This window comes from Antedon mediterranea, chromosome 11 (genome assembly GCF_964355755.1).
Source record: "Antedon mediterranea chromosome 11, ecAntMedi1.1, whole genome shotgun sequence".
NCBI classification, from domain to species: Eukaryota; Metazoa; Echinodermata; class Crinoidea; order Comatulida; family Antedonidae; genus Antedon; species Antedon mediterranea.
Window position 1 is genome coordinate 15582236 of NC_092680.1, and position 26550 is coordinate 15608785.

General features: G+C 31.5%; 1 protein-coding gene across 1 annotated transcript in view; it reads left to right on the top strand.

The window, feature by feature from the left end:
* The first annotated feature begins 662 nt into the window (after positions 1 to 662).
* The window catches only part of LOC140063171 (peptidyl-glycine alpha-amidating monooxygenase B-like), a 37558-nt gene continuing 11670 nt past the window's right edge, over positions 663 to 26550 (top strand). Inside the window, exons 1-12 of the mRNA XM_072109644.1 lie at positions 663 to 733; positions 1577 to 1884; positions 2818 to 2872; positions 9085 to 9175; positions 10781 to 10869; positions 13604 to 13687; positions 14676 to 14724; positions 16031 to 16098; positions 16894 to 17054; positions 18642 to 18745; positions 22580 to 23007; positions 26336 to 26459. Coding sequence (XP_071965745.1) covers positions 1735 to 1884; positions 2818 to 2872; positions 9085 to 9175; positions 10781 to 10869; positions 13604 to 13687; positions 14676 to 14724; positions 16031 to 16098; positions 16894 to 17054; positions 18642 to 18745; positions 22580 to 23007; positions 26336 to 26459 — 1403 coding nt within the window. The 5' untranslated portion in view covers positions 663 to 733; positions 1577 to 1734. The remainder of the gene's footprint in view (positions 734 to 1576; positions 1885 to 2817; positions 2873 to 9084; positions 9176 to 10780; positions 10870 to 13603; positions 13688 to 14675; positions 14725 to 16030; positions 16099 to 16893; positions 17055 to 18641; positions 18746 to 22579; positions 23008 to 26335; positions 26460 to 26550) is intronic.

Here is a 26550-nt window from a genome sequence, read left to right on the forward strand (position 1 = left end):
GGCCTAACTATTTGTTTTAAAAAAATTTATGAGGTTTTTTGTCTTTTTCTCAAAACTACAAAAAATGACGTAGGCACTTTTGTTATGAGGGTAACGATGTGTAACATTGATTATAATTAAAAATAGTCTCGTCTCAAAATGTATATATTATGATAAAGTCTGTCTACACTATCACACTTTATGTGACAACAAATGTGATGTGCCGTAATACTTCAAATGCATTTTTGTATTATTCTGTTATGATCATTATTGTTTTAAATATTTATCACTGTTTTCAACTATTAAATGGATCAGTTTACCAGCAAGGTGTATTGCTTAGGCCTATGGCGAGAAATTTAAAATAAAGCTACAATTTCGAATTATATATTTTCACAACGTCCTCACTCAACAACGACTTTTTTGCTCTGACTTTTATGTGAGACTGATTACAATCAGAGCATGCCTTTTATGCGAGGGTGACAATATGGATATAGGCCTAGGCCTAATAATTTACTTGTTTTTTAAATAGCAATTTTGTACATAAGACGCCTCAGTCTGTAAATGTTTTGCGTGTGAAATTACAGAAATACGCAGTATGAGAAAAAATATTTTCTTCTGACAGATTAAAATTGTGATAGTGCGACCTCATTGGTTTCTCATAATCACTGATGCGGAGCGAGCTAGCTGAGTAAGCACCCTACCAGACGGACAGTTTGCTCTGTAAAAGCAGAGCTTACTTATTTACGAAGATTTGGTAAGTTTGTGCTTAAATTACATGTTATAATTGAATAAAAATGATAATATATAGTTTGTGGAATGTATTTCAAAATTGCATTGAAGCCTATCTGCAACACACACTTAAATTATTTCTTTTTAACGCCTATAAGTTCACGAAATATTTACCTATCGTCAATTTGGTGGAGCTGTAGCTAGCTAGAGGCCTGACTGAAGGATCAGAATTGATATCCACATGACACCTACATTTATGTAGCCTACGATAAGGCCTTCGTGGGAGGGTGACGATATGAATATAGGCCTAATAAATTACTGTTTTTAACAAGTAAATGTGTACATTTAACTCTATAAATGTTTTGCGTGCGAAATGTACAGTATGAGAAAAATACTTTCCTCTGTTTGAGTAGTTTGTAATAATATATATAATTTTAATGGTCTGCTTATTCACATGAGTTGGTATTTATATTTAATTAATATTTAATGAATAATCAAACTAACCCCTAAATAAAAATCATGCAGCGGTGCGGATTTCATTGGCAGATGTCAGGGAATAATTTCGCCAGTGTAGCATAGCAAAAAGCTATACAAAACAACCTTTTTGCTACACATTTCTACAATTGTGTAGCAAAAAATACAATACAAAACTATGTTTCTTGACTAAAAAATCAGTTTGATTAGCAATTTTGCTAAACAAAATTTTCAAATGAAATTTTTCCCTGGATGTAAACCGTAAATAATTCACACCCCAATTTACATTTTGTACTGTACAGTATTATGGGAGTAACCTGCAATACCGGTACTGTAATTTAGTATGGCCTACTCACTGTATAATAATTATATGCTTTTGTTTATTTTCATTTAGGTACATGTAGGCCCGGGGGTAAAGTACATGTGAAGTACAGTGCCTTCTAAATACGTTAATATGACAAAAATGTTATAAGAATCTTCACAAGAATCTTTTTTCCCAACAAAGGAAACCAATATCTTTACTTCTGGTATTCTGGATGTTTTATTGTCATCATGTTCCCAGTAACTCGCCATTACTGCCTTTTGTTGTTGTTTATCTCCTTTTATGGATGTATGGGATATGGAGGTTCAAGTGATCAGTCCATGTATGATGAGGACACCTTCATGCAGGATATTCTAATGCCTGGTGTTCAACCATCTCAGGTACAGTACAGTATATCACTTGTGTTTAGATGGCCTATTCAGTCATTTACTGTAGGTCAACAAGTATTTTACATTACATCATAATATGTCTATGTGTGTTTTCATTGTCATTTTCAATTCCTGTCGAAACATTGCTGTTTTCAATTTACTATGACAATACTTACAGCTGTGTTTACACACTTTAATATAAAGAAACTTACTGTATTTAACCCTTTCAAGACGTGGCCCATCCCATATGGGGTAATTTACTAAACCTATTAAAAATACCTTATTTAGCCTCAGTCACTTGGGGTAGAAACCTTGTGTCTTTAATGGGTTAAAAACTATAAACTGCAGTTTATGTAAAAAAACTAAAACTACAGTAGATACAGTACTACTGTATATTACACTAGAATTATCAAAATATTATTTAATGAAATTCTTATCCCTGAATAATCATATTGATCAATAATTTATAAATCATGTTGAAAGATGACAATTAAGATTAACATCGGCAGAAGGTCCCAATTAAATTTATCAGACTAGTTTGATAGTATAGACATACTGTAGCTTTGTGTATTAATTGTTAAAATAATTGTTTTAGTGTTTTTAGAATATGCCATTTTATTATAGTTATTCACTTTACTTTGACCAAAGATTGGATAAAAAGATAAAATATTGATCTGCAACAACTGTAATTTGAAGCATTGATCTGTTTTGGAAACGTTTAGGTTCATACAGAATGGCTACTGCACTGTAGATATAAACCATAAACAGTACATTACATTTAAACCCACTTTACATTTTAGTTACAAAACAATAATTGTTGTTTGCAACATTATGTTGTGGGTTTTTTTGTTTCTTTAATCTTTTTTAAAATTTATTCACATATCTTTTTTTGTTATTCTGTTTTTGTATGTAATGGAAACTAAACTTTGTATGTTCTATTTTTAGCCTGATGATTATCTTTGTACCGCAATGTCAATACCTGTAGACAATATATATATTGGTAAGTGTTATACTAAATATGATTTTTGTTTAATTATATATTTATACACTACAGTAATTAATAAATGCAACACTTTAATACTATGCTAAGATCATGTTACTTTTGGATTACATGTATTAGTTGTACTATATAAACAATGTAAACTTGATATGTCTGTACATGCAAACTTTATTTTGTAATTAATATTTAGTTTAATGTTAAATCATGGTTCCTCCAAGATGTGGATATTCGTGTGTACTGTAAAAGTCAAAAGTGATTTCAATCAATTTATAATATATTATTATTTTAATATCATGATGTTATAAAATATCAATCTAAAACAGTAATTCATGAAAAACCATTTTAATGCTACATAATAAATTTTTTATGTTAGTGAATTTATTACTGTAATGAGATGCGTGTCTTTAAAGCTATTAATAATAGTCCCAATTGGACTATTGACGTAATCATGTGATCTTTACGACAAAAGCCTTTGTTTGCGTAAGGAAGCCAGACCACCAGGTCTTGTACTGTACGTTGTTCTTAATTCACGCAAACAACCTAGCTATTCACAAATGAATTAAAATTAATCTACAGTAAGACTGTATAAATATACAGTAAATTGTTTCACATTTGTTGGAGAATTGTGGGTTTAAACAATAATGCCATTCTAGTTTCATACCCATCTTGTTTAAATAAGAATCTTTGAACCATTGTTATACACCTTTCATGCGTCCATTTTTTTTATTTTTTTTATTTCTGTCTTTTGTTGTGAAGAAACCTTCGGTATCATAGTACTGATATGACTGGTGGATCAGAAAAATCAAAATCAGAAGTAAAAAAAAAAGTCAAGTAAAATATAACATAACATAAAGAAAAGTTAAAATAAAATGGATAATTACTGTAGAGATACAATAAATCATCTGAAAGCTTTTTATTCAAACCACCTGCCCACTCATTTACACCTGTCTTCTCTCAGCCATAAAAAAAATGTATTTCATCGCTAGTTATAAGCACTATCAATTACCAAACAGTTGTACTGTAACTGTTGGAAGATACAGTAACACTGCACTTTAAACAGACTCAAAAACTACCGAACCGAAAAACTAGTGGTCGCTGGGGCAGCACGACACAATGACATGATGTCGTGTGTAGATGATATAATAGAGTTAAAGAGGAAACACTGCGTGCTGCGCTTAATTTGTTCTTGGCACTATGTGTTTCCTTAATTTTGTTAGTCTAGCTGGATAGCCAGGCTGCGATATTTCTTTTCGTTGGTGACCCCTGAAACAGCACAAAATAAACATGAATATTCATTAGTTATACTGTATCCATAAGGTGACATAAGAATTGAGCTGAATTGAACTACAATTCGCTAATGCAAATGCTTTCCGTCGAGCCGTCTGTGTAGTTGAGTGGATTTGACTATGGACTTTACATTTACAGTACATGTTGATGTATGAGGTTCAAATGCCTTGAGCAACTTATTTTTACTGTGAGAGATTATTTAGGGTTAGGTTTAGATAGTATTTAGGAAGTAGTTCGGCTATCTGTCTCATAAGGTGTCCCCAACTCATGCACACAAAAAAAAAATCACGGCCAGGCCACAGTTCAGTCCCGGAAACTATTTTAGACCGCAAAATAAAAGGTTTACGGAACTCTACAATAGGCTTACCGGACAAATCCACTTTTTCCCTCTCTATTAACATAATTTTATATGCACTCTACTATTGCTTGCCGAAATGTAAATCAATAATTTTTTTAATTGATAACAATCTAATAGATTTAGTTTTAATTTTTTTTTCTTCAAAATTTTGGAATTAACAATAATGAAGGCTTTACCATTCAGTATTATAAAAAGCCATAGCTGATCGTGTCAATTTGAATGCAGTTATCTACTGTAGCTCTATGCATGTGACGTGTTCGCATAACATTATGTTTAGTATTTAATAATAATAATCAATCACAAAAATAATGCATTTAACATCTAAAGGACAAAATCCACTATAAAAGTAAAAAACATCAATAAGATACTGTAGAATTTGATTTGCTGCTATATTCATAGCATTATTGATTTTACATCTGGCGTGCTTTACAATTGCTACCAATGAATATACAGTATGAAGATTCAGTTTTGTGTTTGTTCAATCAATTTACATTGATTTTGGCTTCAACTGTTGTAATAGGTTGACTGATACTACTGTAGGCCTAAATTAGTAATTCATATATTTGTGAATGAATTAAAATTATATTTATTAATACAATTGAGGAAGTGACAGCAAAATATCACAGCTGGGCTCAAAATTCATCCTTGCAAATTGACACATTTACTATAATAATAGTATCAGATTCATATCGTATAATTTATTTCGCCATATAGAAAACAAAAACAAACATACTGACATAACAAATTTATTTTAATGAGGCAGGATAATACCTACTGTAAACAAAAATTACAATCAAGTGTAATTACGATACTACAAGAATTAAAAATTTAAAACAATTAAAAAGGATTAAAATTGCATGACAATATATAATTTATATATATGTATTTTCTCTTTTTGTTATTGTATCCTCTCTTCGGAGAGAGAAGGGCTATATTGTCAGTTTGTCCAGGTAAGCAGGCACAAAATAGACCAGTAAAATTTAGTTTAAAAAAAACAAAAAAAAAACTACTGTATTCTATCAAAGGTACTGTAGTTGATCTGAAGGTTTGTTCTGATTTGCTTGTGGTTTTGTCCGGCAATGGTTTACACACTGTTGCTGACTACTGTAGGACAAAGTACCCGGTCCTTTAAAATATAAATGATTCTTGCTTTTAAGAGAAATTTGATATTTATTGTTGGAAATCATAGACTACAGTAACTTATATAATTATTTACTTTATATATTTAGTTTTATTTATTTTTATTAAATAAAAAATATATAACACATATGTTCAATTTAAGTATATATAGATCTTTAAACTTGTTTCACACTCTACTACCCTAATAATTTATTTATCCTCTGATAACAGTTACTGTACAATATTGTATGTGGGTGCGATTGATTTTAGCTTATTATAATTGTGTTAATGGTAACGCCGTGTTAGAATTAGTACTTTCCCAACTGAATCCATTATTGTGTGAAAATTCTCCATCCGATCGTGTCAAATAACAATACGTTTGGTGTATAAACTCAATTTTATTCTACTTCTACTGATAGGATATTATATTATAGAAATGTGACATGAATTGTGCTTGTACACTGTACAGAGAATGGTGCTTCTTCTTTTGTGTATGGCTAAAATAAACAAATATATTTGTTAAGTGTGAACGTCTGCATACATTTCAGGGGAGGGTGTTTTTTTTCTTCTTAATGTTTGATCAGGAATTAAATGGAATAATCATCATCAATATTTTGCCAATATGTTAACATTTCTTGAATTGACTACATGCTGTACTATACACAGCATGTCCTTTCATCAGTTAGAGCTGATTTATGAATCTGTAGGTTAATTTTAAAAGGTCATAGTAATTATTACATAACTTATTTTTATACAGTTTTAATTTCGCAGTATGGCTACATTTGATTCAGTGATACTGATTGTATGTTAATTAAATCTTTATGCTGTAGTGGAAAGTATGTACAACTACTTTAGTAACTAATTCACTATTCACACTTAGGCTACAATATAAGAAACAATTTCAATAACTGTGCATATATATTATTATATTTATAACAGAGAACTACAATATAATAAAAGTGGGACGTATCCACACAAGACAAAAAAAAGAAACAATTTCCACTTAATATTTTAGAATGTTCTCTTCTCATGTAATGAAACTTATTGACTTTGTGAATATACTCTTTTTGTTTCAAACTTCTGCCAAATACAAACAGATGCTGAGTATACTGTATACTGTAAAAAAGATACTGAAGAAAAGACAAAACAGCTGATAAATAAATAATGCTAGTTGTTCAAAAACCCAAATGTTCTCCATGATTGCTGAATACAGCCACAGAATCATAACATACAATGTACTGTACCAAAATGCAGAGCCATATATATAAAGAGTTGCGACTTTGAATGGAGTAGAAGCCATTTTTGTGTCCAACAATTCCTATGTAGAGTATGGAGTTGAGTCTTTTGTTTTAAAAATGTATAACGTTCAAAAGGCTTTAACTATCGAATTTAATATCCAAATTTAATTTCTGTAAAGGTTTTTGTTAAAATAATAATAAAATTATAAAGTTACTGCAAACATGTTTTTAAACAACAAAAAAAGCAATTTCGAAACGGCTCTGGATGTGCGCTCTACGCGTGCTGGTTTAGTTTGTACAGCGATTCTGTATAGTTAATGCATTGTTTTTGTATTTTGTTGTTTAAAATCATGTTCGCAGTAACTTTATGATTTCATTATTATCATAAAAAAAATATATAACAAAAACCTTTAAACAAATTGATTGTTTTGATATTAAATTCTATATTTAAAGCCTTGTGAATGTTATACATTTTTAAGCAAATGACACGACTCCATACTCTACATAAGCATAGTTTGACCCAAAGATGGCCGGTGTGCACCCCACATGACTTTCTAAAATCCGTGAACGCAATGCCATAACTCTTTTATACTGTATATATGGCTCTGAACCAAAATGTAACAGGTTTTGCATACTAGTATAACAGTAACTGTACTTGAATACAGTACCTTCATTTACAATTCCAAAAACAAACCTGTATACAAATAAAACAAATGAGTGAGTCATATGGCTGAGCGGTTAAGGCAGGGGCGCCGTTTACCGTACCTAAAGAGCCAACAACAACATCGGCAAGGGTTCGAGGGCGACTCGCTCCTAGTTCTGGTGGTGGAACAAGTCTTCTCGGATAAGGACTATAAACCGTAGGTCCAGTGTACACAGTTATAACCTGTGTGTACTTTAAAGAAACCCAGTTCATTATTCGAAAAAGAGTAGGGGGTTACCCCGGTGAACTGGTTCACACAATAGCCCCCTGTATCAGGGGGATTACCACCTATCTGATAGGACAGTGATTAATTCACTATTGGTAATCCTTGGCCACATTGCCTAAAGACATAAAATAAAATAAAATAAAATAAAATAAAATAAAATAAAATAAAATAAAATAAATAAATAAATAAATAAACCTCTCACACATGAAAAGACTTCCTAGTTAATGTACACGGCCTACTCAACATCTACTATTATAGTACAGTAGTAGTAGTAGTATTGACAAATTCATAGTAACTACAAATGTGTTAATCTTTCATTTGAGTATGACAATATGTCCACATCGAGACACTGGTTCTCTTCAGATCACTGAAGCTGGTTGCGGTATCTGGTGTTAAAAATTGTAACAACTCAACTAAATTAATTGGCCATAAGAAATCAGGCTAGCTTGTACAGAGGCAGATTTGGGATGTTTTTTGGTATACACGTATCTTGAAATATTGGGATATACTCCACGATTATTGGAAGGGTAGGGAGACACTGTATGGACACACCTTATGTCATGTACTACTGCATCATTGAGAATATTAAATATAAAATGCACCTTTGCCATTTTCATTAAACTCATCAATTCAATGAAGGTCATGTTTATTAAAGTTATTCATGCAAATTGTATTCTTTATGAAGTCAAATTTAAGATAATTAGAATTCATTGAGGCAAAGTGTTCTTTGTATGAGAAAAATATGCAAACATTTGATTGCATCTATTCAACAATGTATTAGACACACATTATTCAAACATTATTGCAATGCATATAATATAGAATATGTTAATTAAATGTGTAATTTATGATTTAATATCCAGAAAAGTGATTATACTACGTACAGTATAGTACAAAATGATGTACAGTATCAGTGCAGTAAAATTTAACATCGCTACATAACAATTCATTGTAATTGCATTTAAATTTGATTGTATCCTTTCATTCTATTTTTATATTTTCAATGTTTTTTATGTGAATTATGTATTTTTATACCGCTTTATATAAAGTATTTTTATATTTTAATTTCTTAGTTTGGACTGTCAGGCTATAGTTAAATGGAGTTTACTTTTGTTGTCCATAGCCGACAATCAAATCCTTTTTCCTATATTGTATTTTATACTGTATATTGTTATATTACTTAATAAATGAATGAATGAATTCTTTTCATTTTAGGCATATTATAAAGTACAGTACATTTTTTTAATACATTTTTAATTCTAATACTCTTATTTTTTACAGTGGATTTTATACCGAGGGCCACCATGGACACAGCACATCATCTTCTGTTGTTTGGATGTGATTCAATTGAGACACATAAAAGCAAAGCTTGGTAAGAGTTATTTGTCAAAAATTAAACATGTTTAAAGTTCTCCTGACGACCTAAAACAATGTCCGATACTATCTCAATACTCGTCGGGATTAATCTCGGACAGAGCCGACAAGTCAAGACTTTTGATCAAGCCTCGTCTTATAATGCTGTCTCAGTTGGCCTTTAGAATATCACAGATTTGATACATTACAAAGTACTGTATTTTCCACAATAATCAATTAGATTTTCAGATTTAAATATTCATCCATACTCCAATCTTACTAGTACAGTACAGTCTAGTCTAAAGTAATAACAGTATTTCATATATTTGATAGGTTGTGATTGGTCGCTAAACCGAAGAATGTTTTGGAATGAGTTAGTTTTAAAATTGCAAAAAAATATATACCGTAGTTCCTCGGGTATAATCCCACCTCGAGTATAATCCCACCCCCGACTTTACGATTACCTTCGCACACAAGCATATCCCCGGGCAAAGTCCCAGTGTATAATTTATCATTAGGACAGAGGTAGGCCTAGCTAGCTAGGCCGATGTTGATTTTTTTTAAAGAAATTCTCACCAAAAAATAGAGTAATTTCTCTGAATTCGGCTGACTTAAAACTCATCAAACATTGGCCATCGTAAAGTTGAATACAACCTTAATATCATCGCCCCGATCTTCGCGTTCTGCACATCATGCATTCGCCGCACACTCGCTCGCCGTGTACATTCTGCATGCCTTGTTTACACTACTGCATGCTTGATTACCATAAAAAAAACACCGCCCTCTATACCGACCAGAGCAGTACTGTAGTTTGTGTCACATGCAACAACATGCGATTTGCACAGAGCTCGAGCGTGGGGAATCGGGAGAGAGACAAATGGTATAGTCCATGAACTATGCCCTCATGTGGAAGCCTCCCCACAAACCACCATCATTTCTTTTCGAGACATGTTGGTTTAGTTTGTGTAATTTAAACATCAAATGCAGAACTATTGTCACATTTGTTGTGATGAATATGACATTTAAGCAACGAGAAAGTAATTTTAACTTGCAGCTAGACGTGTCATAGGTTAAACATTTGTCTTTTTTTAGATATGTTGTAGAAAACGATTGGTTGTTGCCTGTTTAAAAATTAATCTGTATCTGTAACATTGTTGCATTCAAGTATAAGGCTTAATAAGGAAATTATTCAGAATTTATTTAAATTACTGGATGAAAATTAACAATTATAAAATAATAATTAATACAGTATCATTAAAAGACTTTTTATTTTAACCAATATTATTAGAGTATGTGAAGCGCCACTGGTAATGAGCTTTCATAGAAATGTGCGCTATATGTTAATGTCTAATATCTCAACTTTATCATAGAATCACTATATTACAGTATATGTTTTAAAAAGCAATGTTGCTATAATACTGTAGCTAGGTTTAATATGTTGTACAGTACAATGCATCCTTAATGAAAATTTAAACATTTAGAATTTGAATTAGTGAAAATATATTGCCTATAAAGTACAGTATAATGTATGTAAATAACAAATATAGACCTACTGTACAGTACACCATGGCCATCACTGAAAGATATCAAAATAAATAAAAGTGGATGTTCTCTTTTCTTTTAGGAATTGTGGCTCAATGGGAACGTGTAACGGACCGTCCAAAATTATATTTGCTTGGGCCAGGAATGCTCCTTCCCCTGATATCCCAGCAGGTAAGGCATGACCACCTCACAATTAACTATTCACTATCACTGTTTTACTGTTCTACAAACCATTAAGACACCAGTTCTGATCCATTTTGAAAGAAATGGAGGCAGGGTGGCTAAATTTGAAATGTAAAGTGGGCATTTAAGAGTCGACATCCCATCCTCACATTATACAGAGTAATGTTTTATCCTAAACAAAATTTCAATTACAGAATAATCAAATTTATGAATGAAATTACTGGTCACTCAAATTCATTATCATCATTTATCCCATCATTAAGAGTACCGTGTACCATAACATAACGATTCCTTCTAATTCACACAGCATCAATGTTGATGTTTGCTCATTTTATTTCTGTACAGTAAATTATGCTGCTGTAATCTTCTTGAATGCCAAATGTCATAGGTTATCAACATCTTTTACCATAATATGATTCTAAAATCTGGATATTTTGGATGAAAAGCATTGGAGATTAATGTTAACTGTTAAGTACATTTAAGAAGTAAACATCAATTTATAATACTGTCTTAAGAATTTAAAAAAGTGATATCAAAATGCTGTAGGCTGGCTACTTTTCTTTTTATTGATTTACAGTTTTTTTTGTTTGATTACCAGATATAATAATAATAATCAGCCACATTACAACTATAATAAAAGAAGATATTTTAAAAAAGGGAATTTGGATACAAAATAAGCTACAGTACTGTGTTAAATAATAGGGAGGTTTCGCAATCTTACGAATACGATAACGAAAACGGATACGTCACGCACACGTATTCGTTTTTCGTAAGCCAGTAAAAATCAGTTTTGCATGGCAACGAAATATTGAAAGCGCCGTCCAAAATATGACTGCGGTAAATTTAAGCGAAGCGCAGGTACTTGGTGCTTGGCTGCCTAGGCCTAGCGTAACATCAAAGCGAGTGAGGACTTTAAAAACTGCTATTTATCAAAATTGACCAGGCATTTTAGTAAATTACTTTAGTAAATTACTTTCAATAAATCTATAATTATATTATAATCATGAATAATTCCTGATTCAAATGCAAAATGTGTAAAATAGATTAAAAACTATACTCGTTTTGTAGTTACGAATATGACTGGTGATATTCGTCAACACGAAAACGCTTTACGAATATGAAATGGGGATCAGCTCAAAAGTTTCACAAATGTGTGACGTATCCGTTTTCGTTATCGTATTCGTAAGGTTGCGAAATAATCATCTCAAAAAGCATCATTTACTATTCAGTAGACAGCTGATCTAAATGATATTTATTACTTACCATATTAATAAGTAATATTTTATGAATTTAATTATTTTCTATTTAATATGTTTTTTTTATTTCCTATTTTTAAAATTATTATTATCATATCACAACTTAATTTTTGAGATATTTCCCATAAGTTTAAATAGCATATTTTACATTCAGTACTATAACAGTAATCTATCATAATGATAATATTATATCTTGATACAATAATAATGATAATATTATATCTTGATACAATAATAATGATAATATCATATCTTGGTATAAACACAATCAAATAAGAGAATAAAAATCATAGTACAACTGCTTATCTTAAGCAAGGACAAGCCAATGCTAAAGGGGCATGTCAAGGAAAATATAAAAATATTTAATAAAATAATGTTTACAAAAATATATAAAAAAATAATATTTTGCTCTAGACAGGCTCTTCACTACAATGACATCCTTACATATCTCTTAAGTATACCAAATATAGTAATTGCATCCTGTTGTAACATGACGACATTTGGCATTGTTTAGTTAACAATTAGGTTTTTTGTGAGTAGATACTTAAATATCTGTGGACATAGTAATAATGCACTTTACCACAATATGATCTAGAAAATATGAAAAATAACCAAGAGGATTTTTAATTTAATTTTCTCTAAAATACATTTGTTATATAGTTTTTTTTATCATGTCATTCTATTGATTCCAATAACATGTTATAATTTAACACACATTTTGAGGTTATAACTATACTTCCTCAATGGAAAGCAAACTAAAATCATATGTTATTTTGACATTTAAACAAGATGTAATTACTGCAGTAACTGCAGTATACTGTAACACATAATTTTGAGCAGATATACAATAATTTATGCACATTTATCAGACAAATTAAAAAAAATCTAATTGACGGTGACAATTGTAAAAGCAGTCTGGAATATAGAACTGCAATTAAATATCTGTACTATTTGAACTATTGAATGTAGAACGAATGTATAATAAATGGCTACGAAATTACAACAGCTGATTTAATATGCGTCTCGACAGTATGGTCAAGGTACACTCACGATCAAACGTGAATATTAACATAAAAGGAAGGAGAGGCATCAACATGTGCCAATGGTATGGTTATTGTCTGCAGCGCCACTGCCTAACCACTCGGCAACTTGACTCGAGCAACCTCTCGGCCACTCGACTCAACTTATTTAAATAATTATTTTTATATAATGTAACAACTAAATAAATTCCTGTCATTTTATTGGACGATTGTGGTGAACGGTTGTTCAATAGTAAAAATTATTTTTGTGTACCGAAAAAACATGGAAAACATGAAATCGTTAGATAAAAACAGAATTAGCCTAGATGAGTTCCAGTGGCTTTCGCCTCATTGAAATATAACCTTTCATTATTCACCTCATGCAATTATTTTATATATACATTAAAATTGTAATTTCTATAAATATTTTTTTTCAATTCTCAACAGATGTTGGTTTTAGGATTGGTCGTGAAGCAAATGTCAATTTTCTTGTACTGCAGATTCACTATGGACATATTGAGCCCTTTCAAGGTTTGTTAAAATAACAGTAGTATCATAATATAAATACACACGGTGCATTTGGTTTTTCAGATACTGCACCACGCCAAATAACCGTTTATTTGAAAATTGATTTAAAAATATAATTTTTATATCAACCACATTTTTGCAAAATTTATACTTCAAAAGTTGTTTAAATCATTTATTATTATAATTTAATTAGTGTATTGTTATAAACATCATAAATTAACATAATTTATTTTAATTATTTTAAATTCATAATATAAAAATAACGCTTAAAAAAGAACGACGTTTTGACTCCATCATAGGGTCATTATCAGGTCTTTTGTTATATAAACTTTGACCCTTGGCTTGTGCTATTTAATTAGTTGTTGTTTTAAATTTTTTCATTGGACTTGATAATAATATAATATCAAAATTTATTAAATGATATTTATCCCATAATATACAATCTACGATAATGTAATTAATTGATATAAAAAATGTATTAAAAAAGTAACATCATTTGAATAAAAGAACAAAGCACACATCTACACATAATCAAACATCGTATACTCTATCTCTAACAATTTTTTCAATCTTCTATCGACTAAAGCCGAAGTATAGTCGTTATCTCGGGACCGTTCTATGGCCACCACCAGGTAGGCTTACTTCATCAAGGCTTCTATGAATGGATGTACTGGTTGGGAGCAGGAACGCTAGTAGACCAAACCCTGTACCGTTTTGATTACGATCAATCGAGAAATTACCTCACGACGTCGTTCTTTTTTAAGCGTTATTTTTATGTTATGTATTTACAATAAACGTACCCTCATTTGTTATTTTTAATTCATAATTTAAATATGATCAAATTGCTTTAAATCCTAATGTATTCAAATTTTGAAAAAACAATATAATTAACACTTATATTCACATATTTTTACTATTGAAAATTATGTTTTGTCTTATTATTTATGTCATTAATAGACACTTTATGTATGTTTTTGTTTTTCTTCAACAGATGGTAGTGTAGATAATTCAGGATTGACACTTGTGATGACAATGCAAAGGTAATAAAAATAATAATCTATACAACAGGATGAATACCGTTATAAAAATTAAGTTATATCTATTGTTCCCCTGAAATATAATGTTCTGTTGTAGAATATGCCATTTTAATGTCACATAATTTAATATTCACTTTTTATCAAAAATTGGATCGGAAAAAAAAAATGAAGCCGGAAAAAAAATGTAATTGAAAAAAAACAAAATGGCTACTTGAAAAACACTGTCTGAAAAAAGAATGTTTATTTTGTTTTTGTATAAGTGAAATAATTATTTTTGCTTGTTGTTTTTAAATAATTTTATTAAAACTACATAAAATGGCCTAATCAAAGTTTGATTTTATTTAACTTTTACATATTTTAAAGGACAATATATTTCCTATTACATATTTGTTGTTTAATAGATTAGTTTTTCTAATGGCAGTAACCTATTGTTTTTATGAATGTTAAAGCTATTAATGGGATGTTGACTTTAATTAAAGCGATGATTTTGAAGCAGTATATTCTCATGGTACATGTAATCTAACCAATATTTTTAGATTAAATTTACGCCTTTTGATTGGATGATTAGAAAAGGCTATGAATGTAATTTCATCCTTAAACATTGTAATGTGATTAAGAAGTCAGAAAGTGTGCCATGAGTATTAAGCTACTCTATACAATATGTGAGTGTCAACATGTCAATAAAGTCATCTAAAATTATATTCACATTGAGACATGATTCCGGTCTAATTGGCAGGTAAATTGTAAAGAAAAATTAGTGCAGTGTTTAAGATTAGAATCAATAAAACTAACTCTTTCAAATTCCACCCAACCAAATTCATTTTCCGTGTGAATGTGGCTTTAGTTTACACACGTACAAAACAAAAATACATTCTTTTTATCCCTAATGAAAGAAACGAGTTCATCATATTATTAAATTCATGTACATATATATCATGCTAAATATATGAATACTTACAGGAAGAAATTCTAAACCTCCCTTTGTTTTTGTATACAGTATATAAATATATTTGTTTAATGTTTCCCACTTTTTAAAAACCTAAAACCTGTTCCTGGAAACCAGGCATTGTGGTTTGTTACTTTGTTTAAATTACTTGATTGATATACTTATTATTCAAATTAACTACAGTATATCTAATTTGAGCAATTGTATGTCAACATGAATTTCCTTTTAAACAAATAAAATGAACTGTGAACTATGATATCTCTATTCTCAGAGGAGTGTTGGTAATGGAATCGTTGATTGTATATGAATAATTAACGAAGTAGAAATTATCAATAAATTGTCTTTTTTTAAATATTGTTTCAGGCAACAATATTTGGCCGGTATCTACTTACTTGTCTCAGGAAGTATTTATATTCCACCTCATGGTGAAAGTGAGTATTATAATGTGCTAATTATGTTAATTGTTCCATGATACCTGTAGTATAACAGCAGGTGGACAATAAATCACAGCTGAGAGTCATATATGCCTTCTTTAGGATGTGTTCACACAAGCTAACAAATTATTTAGCTCAAAGAAACTGTGCGTGTAGTTCATCTGTTTGTTTCCAATTCAAGTCAGTTTTATGAAATCAATTAATATTGGAGGTCTTTAATACACAAATTCAACCAAACGATTATAATAATATACTTGAGCTGCCTAAAACCTTGATTGGATATCAAAGAAATACAAGTAGTTGATTGGTTACTAAAGAAAGAGGTCAAATTGCCAGTCTCAATCTTTATATACTGTACCATTATATTAGACTTAAATAAATGGCATCCAGTAGTAACCTCTATTAAATGGACACACCTTTGGGACCCAATAAAGTGTCCTTTAATAGTGGTTGGATAGGTAATGTAGTCATTGACCTTTTCACAGGAAAGTGTATGGTATATTCAAGTACACTCTCAACTTTATATACAGGTATACTGGATCAACATAATATTCAAGAACCTCTATTAATTTTGTATCTGGATATATCAAACTGAGTTTGACAAAAAAAGTGTGATAATATGCTCAAATATTGTAGTGATGTGCCCAAATAGGGTTGGTAGTGATATGCCCAAATATGGTAATGATATGACTTCATCATGTCCATATATGGGCACATCACATTTTTTTATCACATAATGATAAAGTTTGATAGTGCGAATAGAGCTTTAGTATATATTATGTTCTTATTTAGATGTTCACACCGATATTTCCTGTGAATACCAGAGTTCAACGCCCATCTACGCATTCGCATTTCGAACACACTCACATGAACTTGGTCGCGTGATTACAGGTTATCGTATTCGTAATGGACATTGGCAGCTTTTGGGAAAAGGCAACCCACAGTGGCCTCAGGTATGTAAAAGGAATTCTCATTAAAAAGTTAAACTACATCTATAACGGCACGTTTCATATTATATGGAATATAACAATGAATTTATTTAATAGTGAGCTTTTGATTTGTGACAACAGACCACCAAACTATGTCATTTTAATTCATTGTGCGCATATTGAGATGCATATCTTCACTCCTTACTTCAACACATGTTTGATGGGTTCTAGGTCCAGGCGACGAATGACGACATATCGATTGACCTGATCTACATAGGTCGTTGACCATCGTAAATCAAAAGCTTGCTATCAATAATGTGAATCCGAGTATATACTGTATAATATATGCAAATGCATAATTATTTTGGGCCATAGCCTATCAATCACTGTGATTAATATTGTATATGGATAGTTTAACTATTATTGGTGTGAAAATAACTGCGTAATAAAATGGATTTAATAGCCATTGTAACTGCAACCAGATTAATTATTATCTATCTAGCAGCCGTCTTTACTAATTGCTTGATAAAAAGCTGTATTTGCATTTACCACTTAATCTCATCACAATCCAGCCTGGACATATCATTGTCCTCCTTAATAGCTATATTTAATAGGATTTCCTATGAATTATTACTTCTCATTTATGTAATATTATATGTCGGCAATAAATTATCTATACAATTTGTCACGGTCAGCTTTTATTAAAAAAGATATCTTATTGCAACAAGGCAGAATTTGCAAGTAGATTCACAATAGTAAACATGTTCAAAGAAATGTTAAATAGTTTTACAATCTGTACAAAATACTCATGCATACAAAATTAAAAAAAATCTTCGACATCAATTAAGAAACAGACATTTTATATACAAAGTATCGATAGCCATCAGCTTCTGTTATCGGTAGTAAGGTTGCATCATCAATCCGTTGAGACCCTCAATTTGCACCGACAGTTTCTCCATCAGGACTTTTACTTGCCTGAGAAATATTCATGGATCAATTTACACTTGGGGCAATGCTATTTATGAAAGTAGGCAACCAAAGTACGTTCGTATTCATATGTTTCCATAAACAGTTTTGCAGGAATTAAAAAAAATATAGGCTAACAAACACAAGGAGACTCTTTCCTTTCCCGTGCTTTGTCATCTTTCGGTAAACTATTAGTGGTACAACCGCCTTGGCATTTGAACAATTTCGTGTTGCTTTTATTATCTTGTTCATGCACTGACACACCTAGGTAAAGTATTACATTACAAGATTACAGATAATTACACAAGGCATTGCGCCCTCTACATTATTCGAAGTGGATAACTTCACAGTTGTCATGCCTAGAAATGATTTTAAAAATTTAGTACTTTATAATGCGCGTTATTGAAACTGAAAATAGTGAAAATGTTGTGTAATTGCCTTTAAAGCTTTGTTTAAAATGGCACATATCTCAATGCATTTCTAAGTTTAAATTTACAACTGATCAATTATGTGTTTGTATGTTTACCATACTAATCCAGGTATAATAATGTTATTCAAAGTGATTGGAGGTGCGTATTGCTGAGTGGGTATATGAGTACTGTAAGCGTTTCTGAAAGTAAAAACATTTTTTTATTTCACATTTAGGCATTTTATCCGATGGATGAAGAGTATGAAATTAAATATGGAGACATGGTTGCAGCGAGGTGTAGTTTTAGTGCACCCAATAGGGATACCTACACACAGGTTGGGTATGTAACATGTTTTATTGCTCAACTACATAGACTACTATACCAAGAACAAAATATAAAAAAAAATATTTTAGTAAAATGTAAATGAAATGTATGTGTTTTAAATTTATCGTCCCCAAAATCATGAAAAATGAAGATAATAAACAAAAATAGATCATTTCAACAATATTTGCTTTAAATTACAGTTTTTTTAGGTAAATTTTTTTTTATCAAATTTTTTCTCAGAGTGCATAAACATTATTAATTTAAATGACATATTCAACAAAATCATTAGAAAAATTATTTTTTCAGGGAGACAATATATTTTTTATTCTTTCTTTAATTGAACATGAACATTATTTGTCGCGCCGCGGCTCTAGCCAGCTATGTCCCAGGAGGACACATTCATTAATAAGCTGTTTCATAGCGGTAGCTTTAGTATCTAAGGCTGACAGTTTTGTGAATTTGGAAACTCGACTATAATTTATAGGTAGCTGCTGGACCCAAAAAAACGTCTGGGAGAAGAGAGTCTATATGAAAGCCTTTGCTGATAATACAGTATTATTGAGATGTAGACGGAAATCTGTAAAATCTTGTTCAATAAATAATAACTTCGTTTTGCTGTCAACCAGGCCGGTATTATAATAAGTCACTGTCAAATAATCATTCGATAATGGTCAAAACTTTATTTTGGCTCTGTCAACATAAAGGGAGGTATTTACAATGACTTTCTTTTGACTGTCAATCTAGGCCAAGGTTATAATAATACGCCGTCAGATATTAAATCATTGAAACAGTCCTGGTAAATTTTTTTTTGGTTATCAGATGCCGGGGGGGGGGGGTCCAATCAATTATCGTCAGAAGGTGAACAATCAGTCTAGGTAGCAGCAGCAGATTATTATTAACGCCTGCTCCATTAATTAATCCAGAAAAAGGTTTGTACATTATCTATTTGTTTATTAGCCTTCTCCTAACACAATTATATTTTCTTTAAAAAAAGGTTTTATAAGTGGTTTCAACATTTACGATAGTAATTTCACAGTTCTGTGTCTGGACGCAAGTTCATAGACCTACTAGTTATATTATTCATATTAACTGATACTTACTCTTCATTTACCGTAAAGTTCAGTTTTAATGAAATATATAATATAAATTGGCTTCGTAACAATTAATTAGTGTTGAAAAGGTTAGTTTTTTGGTGATAGGTGAAAATGACATGTCACTTCGTAATCAATTTATTTTTTTGGTATAAAGGCCCAATTACACTATGACGATAACGACGGACGATAAATATATAGCATGCATTTTTTTTACATAAACCAAAAGAAATTAGAAAGGTTTTCGTTCTAGACCTATAGGATAATCATTTATGCTGTCTTTGATAAAAATAATGTTTTTCAAATTCCAATCAAATGACGTCATGATAAATAAAAACAATAAAATCGCTGTATTGTCACGGTATTATTGGTCTTACTAATCATGACGTCATTTGATTGGACGTGTGAAAATATAATTTTCATCAAAGGAATTGTTTATATTTCTTTTGGTTTATGTATTAAAAATGCACATTTGTCTATTTATCGTCGATCGTTATCGTCCTAGTGTATGGGCCTTATGCTGTAAATGTTCAATTAATTGATCATTCCGATTTGATTAGTTGGACTCTTGCACAGTTGCTGTCTAATCGTTGTTGTGTAATATCATTTCGAACCATATTAAAATCATAAAGAGATTCATATTCCTTAACATGTGGCTGTGCATGGAAGTCCGGTCTACAAAAACTCGGGCCCGGGATCATTGTTATTGGGCCTGAAAGTGTTGGTGAATTCATAATTATACTTAATATTATATTTATATATATATATATATAATTATATTATTATACAATTGAAAGCAAAACCCATTGAATCTCAAATCATTAGGACTAGAAATTTGGCTTATCAATCAAATAAATACTCTCGTTCAAAATGAAACTCCAACCTCTCTAATCAAAAGATTGAACTCGAAAACGGACCGTTTTTTGAATTGGGTATGTTGAAACATTTCAATATTCATTTAAAAAAGAACATTAATTATGGTATTGATCAGTGGCTATAGAGGCGTAAAAACCCTCGGTCAATATCATGTAAAATGCACTGTGGAAGGGTCATTATTAAGACTGCAAAATTGGGCTTATCAACAAATAAATACTTTCGTTCAAAATGTAAAATCAAGGCTGAAAAATTGGGCTTATCAACAACAAAATATTTTATTATTAGACGCGATAACATCAAGGATAGTCAGTATAATTATTAATATAGCCACTGTTACTAGTTTTATTCTACATGCTAAAGTAAATAAAAATCCACTAGAAAACAAACCAGTCTGAATGTTATGCTTATTAGCCATGTTATGTTTGTTACTGTAGGCCTATGATTGTTTGCAATGTCCACATATTATTTCCGTGGGCATATCCATAGTGTATCACTCACAAAAAAGACGTGTGAGGTTCTTTCTTTAGATTTTGAAGAATGATTTGTGTTACAGGTTCACACAAGAGTCAAATGCTCAAGATATCGGCTAACGCCATGGGACCCTTGGCTTATCAATGAATAATAAATACAGTACTACTTTCGTTCAATTGAAATCAGAATCTGACCGTTTCATTAAATTGGGTGTGATTAGGCCTAAACATATAATAATTTATTAAAAAGGTACAATAAAAACAAATGCATCAGAGGCGTAAAGAACCCACGGTCAATATCATGTAAAATGTATATGGTATAAGCACTGTGGAAGGGGTCATTATTATTAAACTGGAAAATTCGGCTTATCAACAAATAAATACTTTCGTTTAAAATGTAAAATAAGACTGCAAAATTGGGCTTATCAACAAATAAAATACTTTTTTTTCAAAATGTAAAATTAAGACTGGAAAATTGGGCTTATAAACAAATAAATACTTTTTTTCAAAATGTAAGAAAACTTTTTTTAAATATAATCCTTAAGCTCTGTCTATACTATCAAACTAAATATGATGTGCCCATATTATATAGACATGACAATGTCATATCACTACGATATTCGGGCATATCACTACCATATTTGGGCACATCACACTTTTTTTTTGTTAAACTAGTTGGGACAGTGTAGACACAGAACTATGTGATCGAAACATAAGTCGGAATTGGACTGACGCGATTGATTTAATTGGGTATTTTTATTAATGTAACGATTCATTAAAAACTATAATACCGATGCGCGTTTGGTATTGATCAATGGTGCAAAAAACCCTGAGAAATAATGTTATAACGCGATTTGGTGATAGCTTAGCAATAATACAACCCATATACTATTATTATAAATACCTATATTACAAATCCATTCATATAACTTTTCATCGCGAACCGAAAATGTATAAATGTTATTCTACAGACAGTAATTATATATTCAAAAGCCATATTATTATTATTATCAATACCTAAATGCGATAGTAATAACCACATAAACATACATTATTCCTATTACAAGTTTGTGCGTTTAATTCTAGAAAGAAACGACTGTGCTGACAGTCCAATGACATAAATCACAAGTAAAGTCCCAATTGTTCACTTGCGTTTTGATTGGCCGACCTATTATATTAAATTAATGAAGACTGTTCTTACAACTGTCCAGTCAAAAAGTTACGCGGCGTTTTTTGTAAGAAATATTTCTTGTTTATTTCTTTTTATAATAGGAAGCAATTGTTCCATACATGGCCTGTTCATGAGTTCACATAATGAGACTCACTATTTATTTTGTCATCAAACACAAAAATGTTGTCTCTTTTCCAAAAGGTTCATTTTCATTTTTTATTCTGTTTGAATTTGTTAACAGACCAACTGGACATGATGAGATGTGCAACTTTTACATGATGTACTATACCGATTCAGAACTTGGCTCATCATTTGAACAATGCCTCAATAATCAGAATCCCCAACTCTTTAAAAAGGTTCTACCTGGATCCGACGACCCACCCCCAGACCCAATTGGATTCGAACCAGGCATGATGCATCATCACCATAATGAAGAAAATCCTGTTGAGATCTCTATACCAGCGTACGACCATGCGCATGATATTGATAACGGTGTTCATGAAGATTATGTGGCAAACGAGGGGGATGATGTTCTACTGCAATTGACCACTCCGTTGGGGAAGGAAGCGACTCATCAGCCTGAGACAACAATGGAAGAAATATCAAGTGTTGCTGCCATCCAAAGTCCACAAGGGGACAATGAAGGTCAACAACTTCAAAGTAAAGCAGGTAAATAATCATAAAAGCTTTGCATAAATTAGCACCTAAATATGGATCTCAGATATATCTGAGTTTTCTAGTGCCATTCTTCAACTAGAAAACTCAGATCATCAAATGGATTGTTTCATTATTAATTAATTAGGTTTAGCATTTAGGCCTAGCTAAGCAAACTTGTGAAGTAGGCCTATATAGGCCTACTAGCTAGGCCCATGGAGTAAGGCTTAGCCATAGCGAGTAGGCCTAGCATTTTTTTTTTGAAATTCACATAACTCTAACTTGTAATACCAGGCAACTCTGCCTAAGTCGAATCTAATGGGGCAATCATAACAAGTTAATTAGGTATAAGTTAGCCAAGTTTGGTACGAGTTGGCATGGCTGGGGCGGATCCAGAGGGGGGGGGGGGTCCATGGGGTCCGGACCCCCCCTAAATTTTAAGGGTGCCCTTTTTTTAGAGGTTCAATATTTTATTCGTGTGACATATATGTGTGTATATTAGTATGTACAGAGTAGGCTACACTAACCCCAAAAATTAAAACAGAAATTTATCACAATGAGCGCGATGTTAAGTTACGGCAGCCAATCAAAGAGCATCGTGAGAGGTGGTGACGCGTGATGATCTCTACTTAAACTTCTAAAAATAGATCGTTTCACATACTACAGAGGGCGCATGTAAACTTTTTACGATTCAACTCCGCGTACATTACCATGCGCGCTATGTCATTGACGCGATTATTTGTCCATTGGTAAACACATTTTTATGTATTATTATTCTGAAAATAATTGAACTGTAAACATAATTCTTTTGAGTATTTGTTTATTTACATATCATTCCATCAGATCAACTATTTTTTATTTCCATTACATCCAACCAAACATGTAAAAATGTAGTTAAAATATCGTACTATCTAGCGCGTACGACCATACGCGGTAGATTGTTTACTCAAAAATCATCGAACGGTCCTTACACTATTCAACCTTGTTTTTGTAGTTGAGCCTCTCATGACCTGGGATTTGTTTGTCTTCCTACGCCAAGATAATATAGTTCTACAAGCCATGTGCTTTTTTCTCTGAGAAATATTTATTACAAGTGCCAAAAAAATGTTTTTTTCTCGATATGAAGCCTTTATTATTCAAATCTTTTAAAGAAAAATCACACATACCATAAAGAATTCATTTATTTCATTTTTGAAACAATATTTGTGAAAATTACGTGAGGCTCAACTACAAAACCACCATTTTGTGATATGAGGTCATCGTAAGCCAATCAAAGCTGAGTTTTCCCGCGATCGGCAGAGCTTACGGTTGAATGATTTTGGATTCTGGCTATTTGATTGGTGGACGCGAATCACCCACAGCGGAATGTTTTCTCTCGCGTGTACCAAGAAGTCACGTGATCTCTCTGTACTGAACGGTACTACACAAATTTAGAGCAATGAATTTGTACGAATTCCATTAAATAAACAACTCTATATATTTTATAAACATTTAATAACATATTTTATTGATATAAAACGTAATTATATGTAATTATTTTAGCGAAAAATGGCACAATTTGTTTACAACGTTCGTGGCTATAAAGCGTTGTTCCCACTAGCGACGCAACACAAGGACGTAACGCAACGCAAGTGAATTGACCAATCACAAGCAATGGGTTATTCGCTTGTGATTGACAATTGACAATTTTAAATATCTTGGACTTACATTTGATTCATTTATGTCATGGAAACAGCATGTTGAACAAGTAGCTTCTAGAGTATCACAACGTATCGGTATTATTCGTAGATTAAGATATTATATTCCAAATTTTGCTTTAAGACTACTTGCTAATGCAATAGTATTACCCTGTTTTGATTACTGTAGTAATGTTTGGTCAAATTGTAACTTAGAACTTGTTAATCGTCTTCAAGTACTTCAAAATAGAGTAGCTAGAATCATTCTTTATGCTGATATGTACACCCCTATAACAGAATTGATGTCCTCACTAAAATGGAAGAGTGTGGGAAAATGATTTATTAATTATGTTATTTAAATGCCTACAGGGTTTAGCACCATCTTATTTAGCAAATCTATTCAAATTTATGGACACTTTTCACACAAAAAATACAAGAAGTCAATCAACTAAAACTCTAAATGTTCCAGCATGGAACAATATTTATGGAAAGAGAATGTTTAATTATAGAGCATCAACCTTATGGAATAATCTTCCTGTACATATCCGTAAAAATTATGAGACACTTAGTCAAGTTGAATTTAAACATCTTGTATAACTTCTATTGTACATAGTTTTAATATAGCTTTTACTTTTATTTTTCTTGTATTTTTTTCCAAATCTGGACCTCTTGGGAGACCAGTACTTGTGTATTGAAAGAGCTATTCCAGAATAAAGAAAGAATTGTATTGTATTGTATTGTATTGCTAACTGTATATAACTTTGCTTGTCATTGGTTAAAACGCTTGCGTTGCGTTTACGTCCTTGCGTTACGTTCTAGTGGGAACCAAGCTTTAACGATCATTTTCGGCAATGTTTTAGACCCTATATTTCGAAAACTACAAGTCAGATTTTCGTAATTCTTTCTTTATTGGAATATTGAAACAAAATACCAACAGATAATGTTTAAATTGGTTGAAAAATAACAACTTTTAATTTTGCATTGTTATCCCTGCTAATAAAGTGTTATTTCCGGCGAACTAGAAAGGTGCCATTTATCATGGATTTTGCGTGCGAGAGTGCCATTTCCGGCCATCTAAGTGTGTCCTGTAACAAAATTTGCTTTGCCACAACCCCCACCATGGGGGGGCTGTGGCTCAAATACTCAATATCTGATGTGCCCTTTTTATTGGCGGACCCCCCTCTCAAAAATGTCTGGATCCGCCCCAGCATGGGTACATGTTAGTTTGGTAACGAGTTGACCAGCACCCTCTGATATATCTGAGATCATCTGAGTTTTCTGGACACCCCCTAAATGTGTCTAAAAGAATAATTTACAATACATAAATGTACTACAAAAATGTTGGAATCAGTGGCATTGTACTGTACAATTATTATATAAAAATATCAAAAAAAAAGAGAATATCAATATATATACATAAAATATAAATTCATTTAAAGGGAAATCATTTCAACAAATATACAGACATTCAATGAATGGAGGCTAGAATTATAGGTTCTGGTACTAAATATTTCAATAACTTAAAATAACAAAATTTCAATAATGGTGAGGCTCATTTTGTAACGAGATATAACATTTGTCTGTTGTACCAAGCTATCCTTAAACAGAAATGACAGTTGATCAAGTAAATTTAGATTTTAAAACTTATTAATATTTCTAATTCACAGAGTTACAGTATGTTAAGAACTGGCCAGAGAGTGATTTAGGTTTGGGTCAAGTGTCGGGTGTGGCTGTTGACTCAAAAGGAACTGTACATGTGTTCCACAGAGGTGACAGGGTCTGGGATACCAGGTAGGTAGACAAAAATGCAGTGATATAACTATACTATTCTATCTATCAATAAAACTTACTTACAGAAACTACAAGAGTGGCCTTAAGCTCA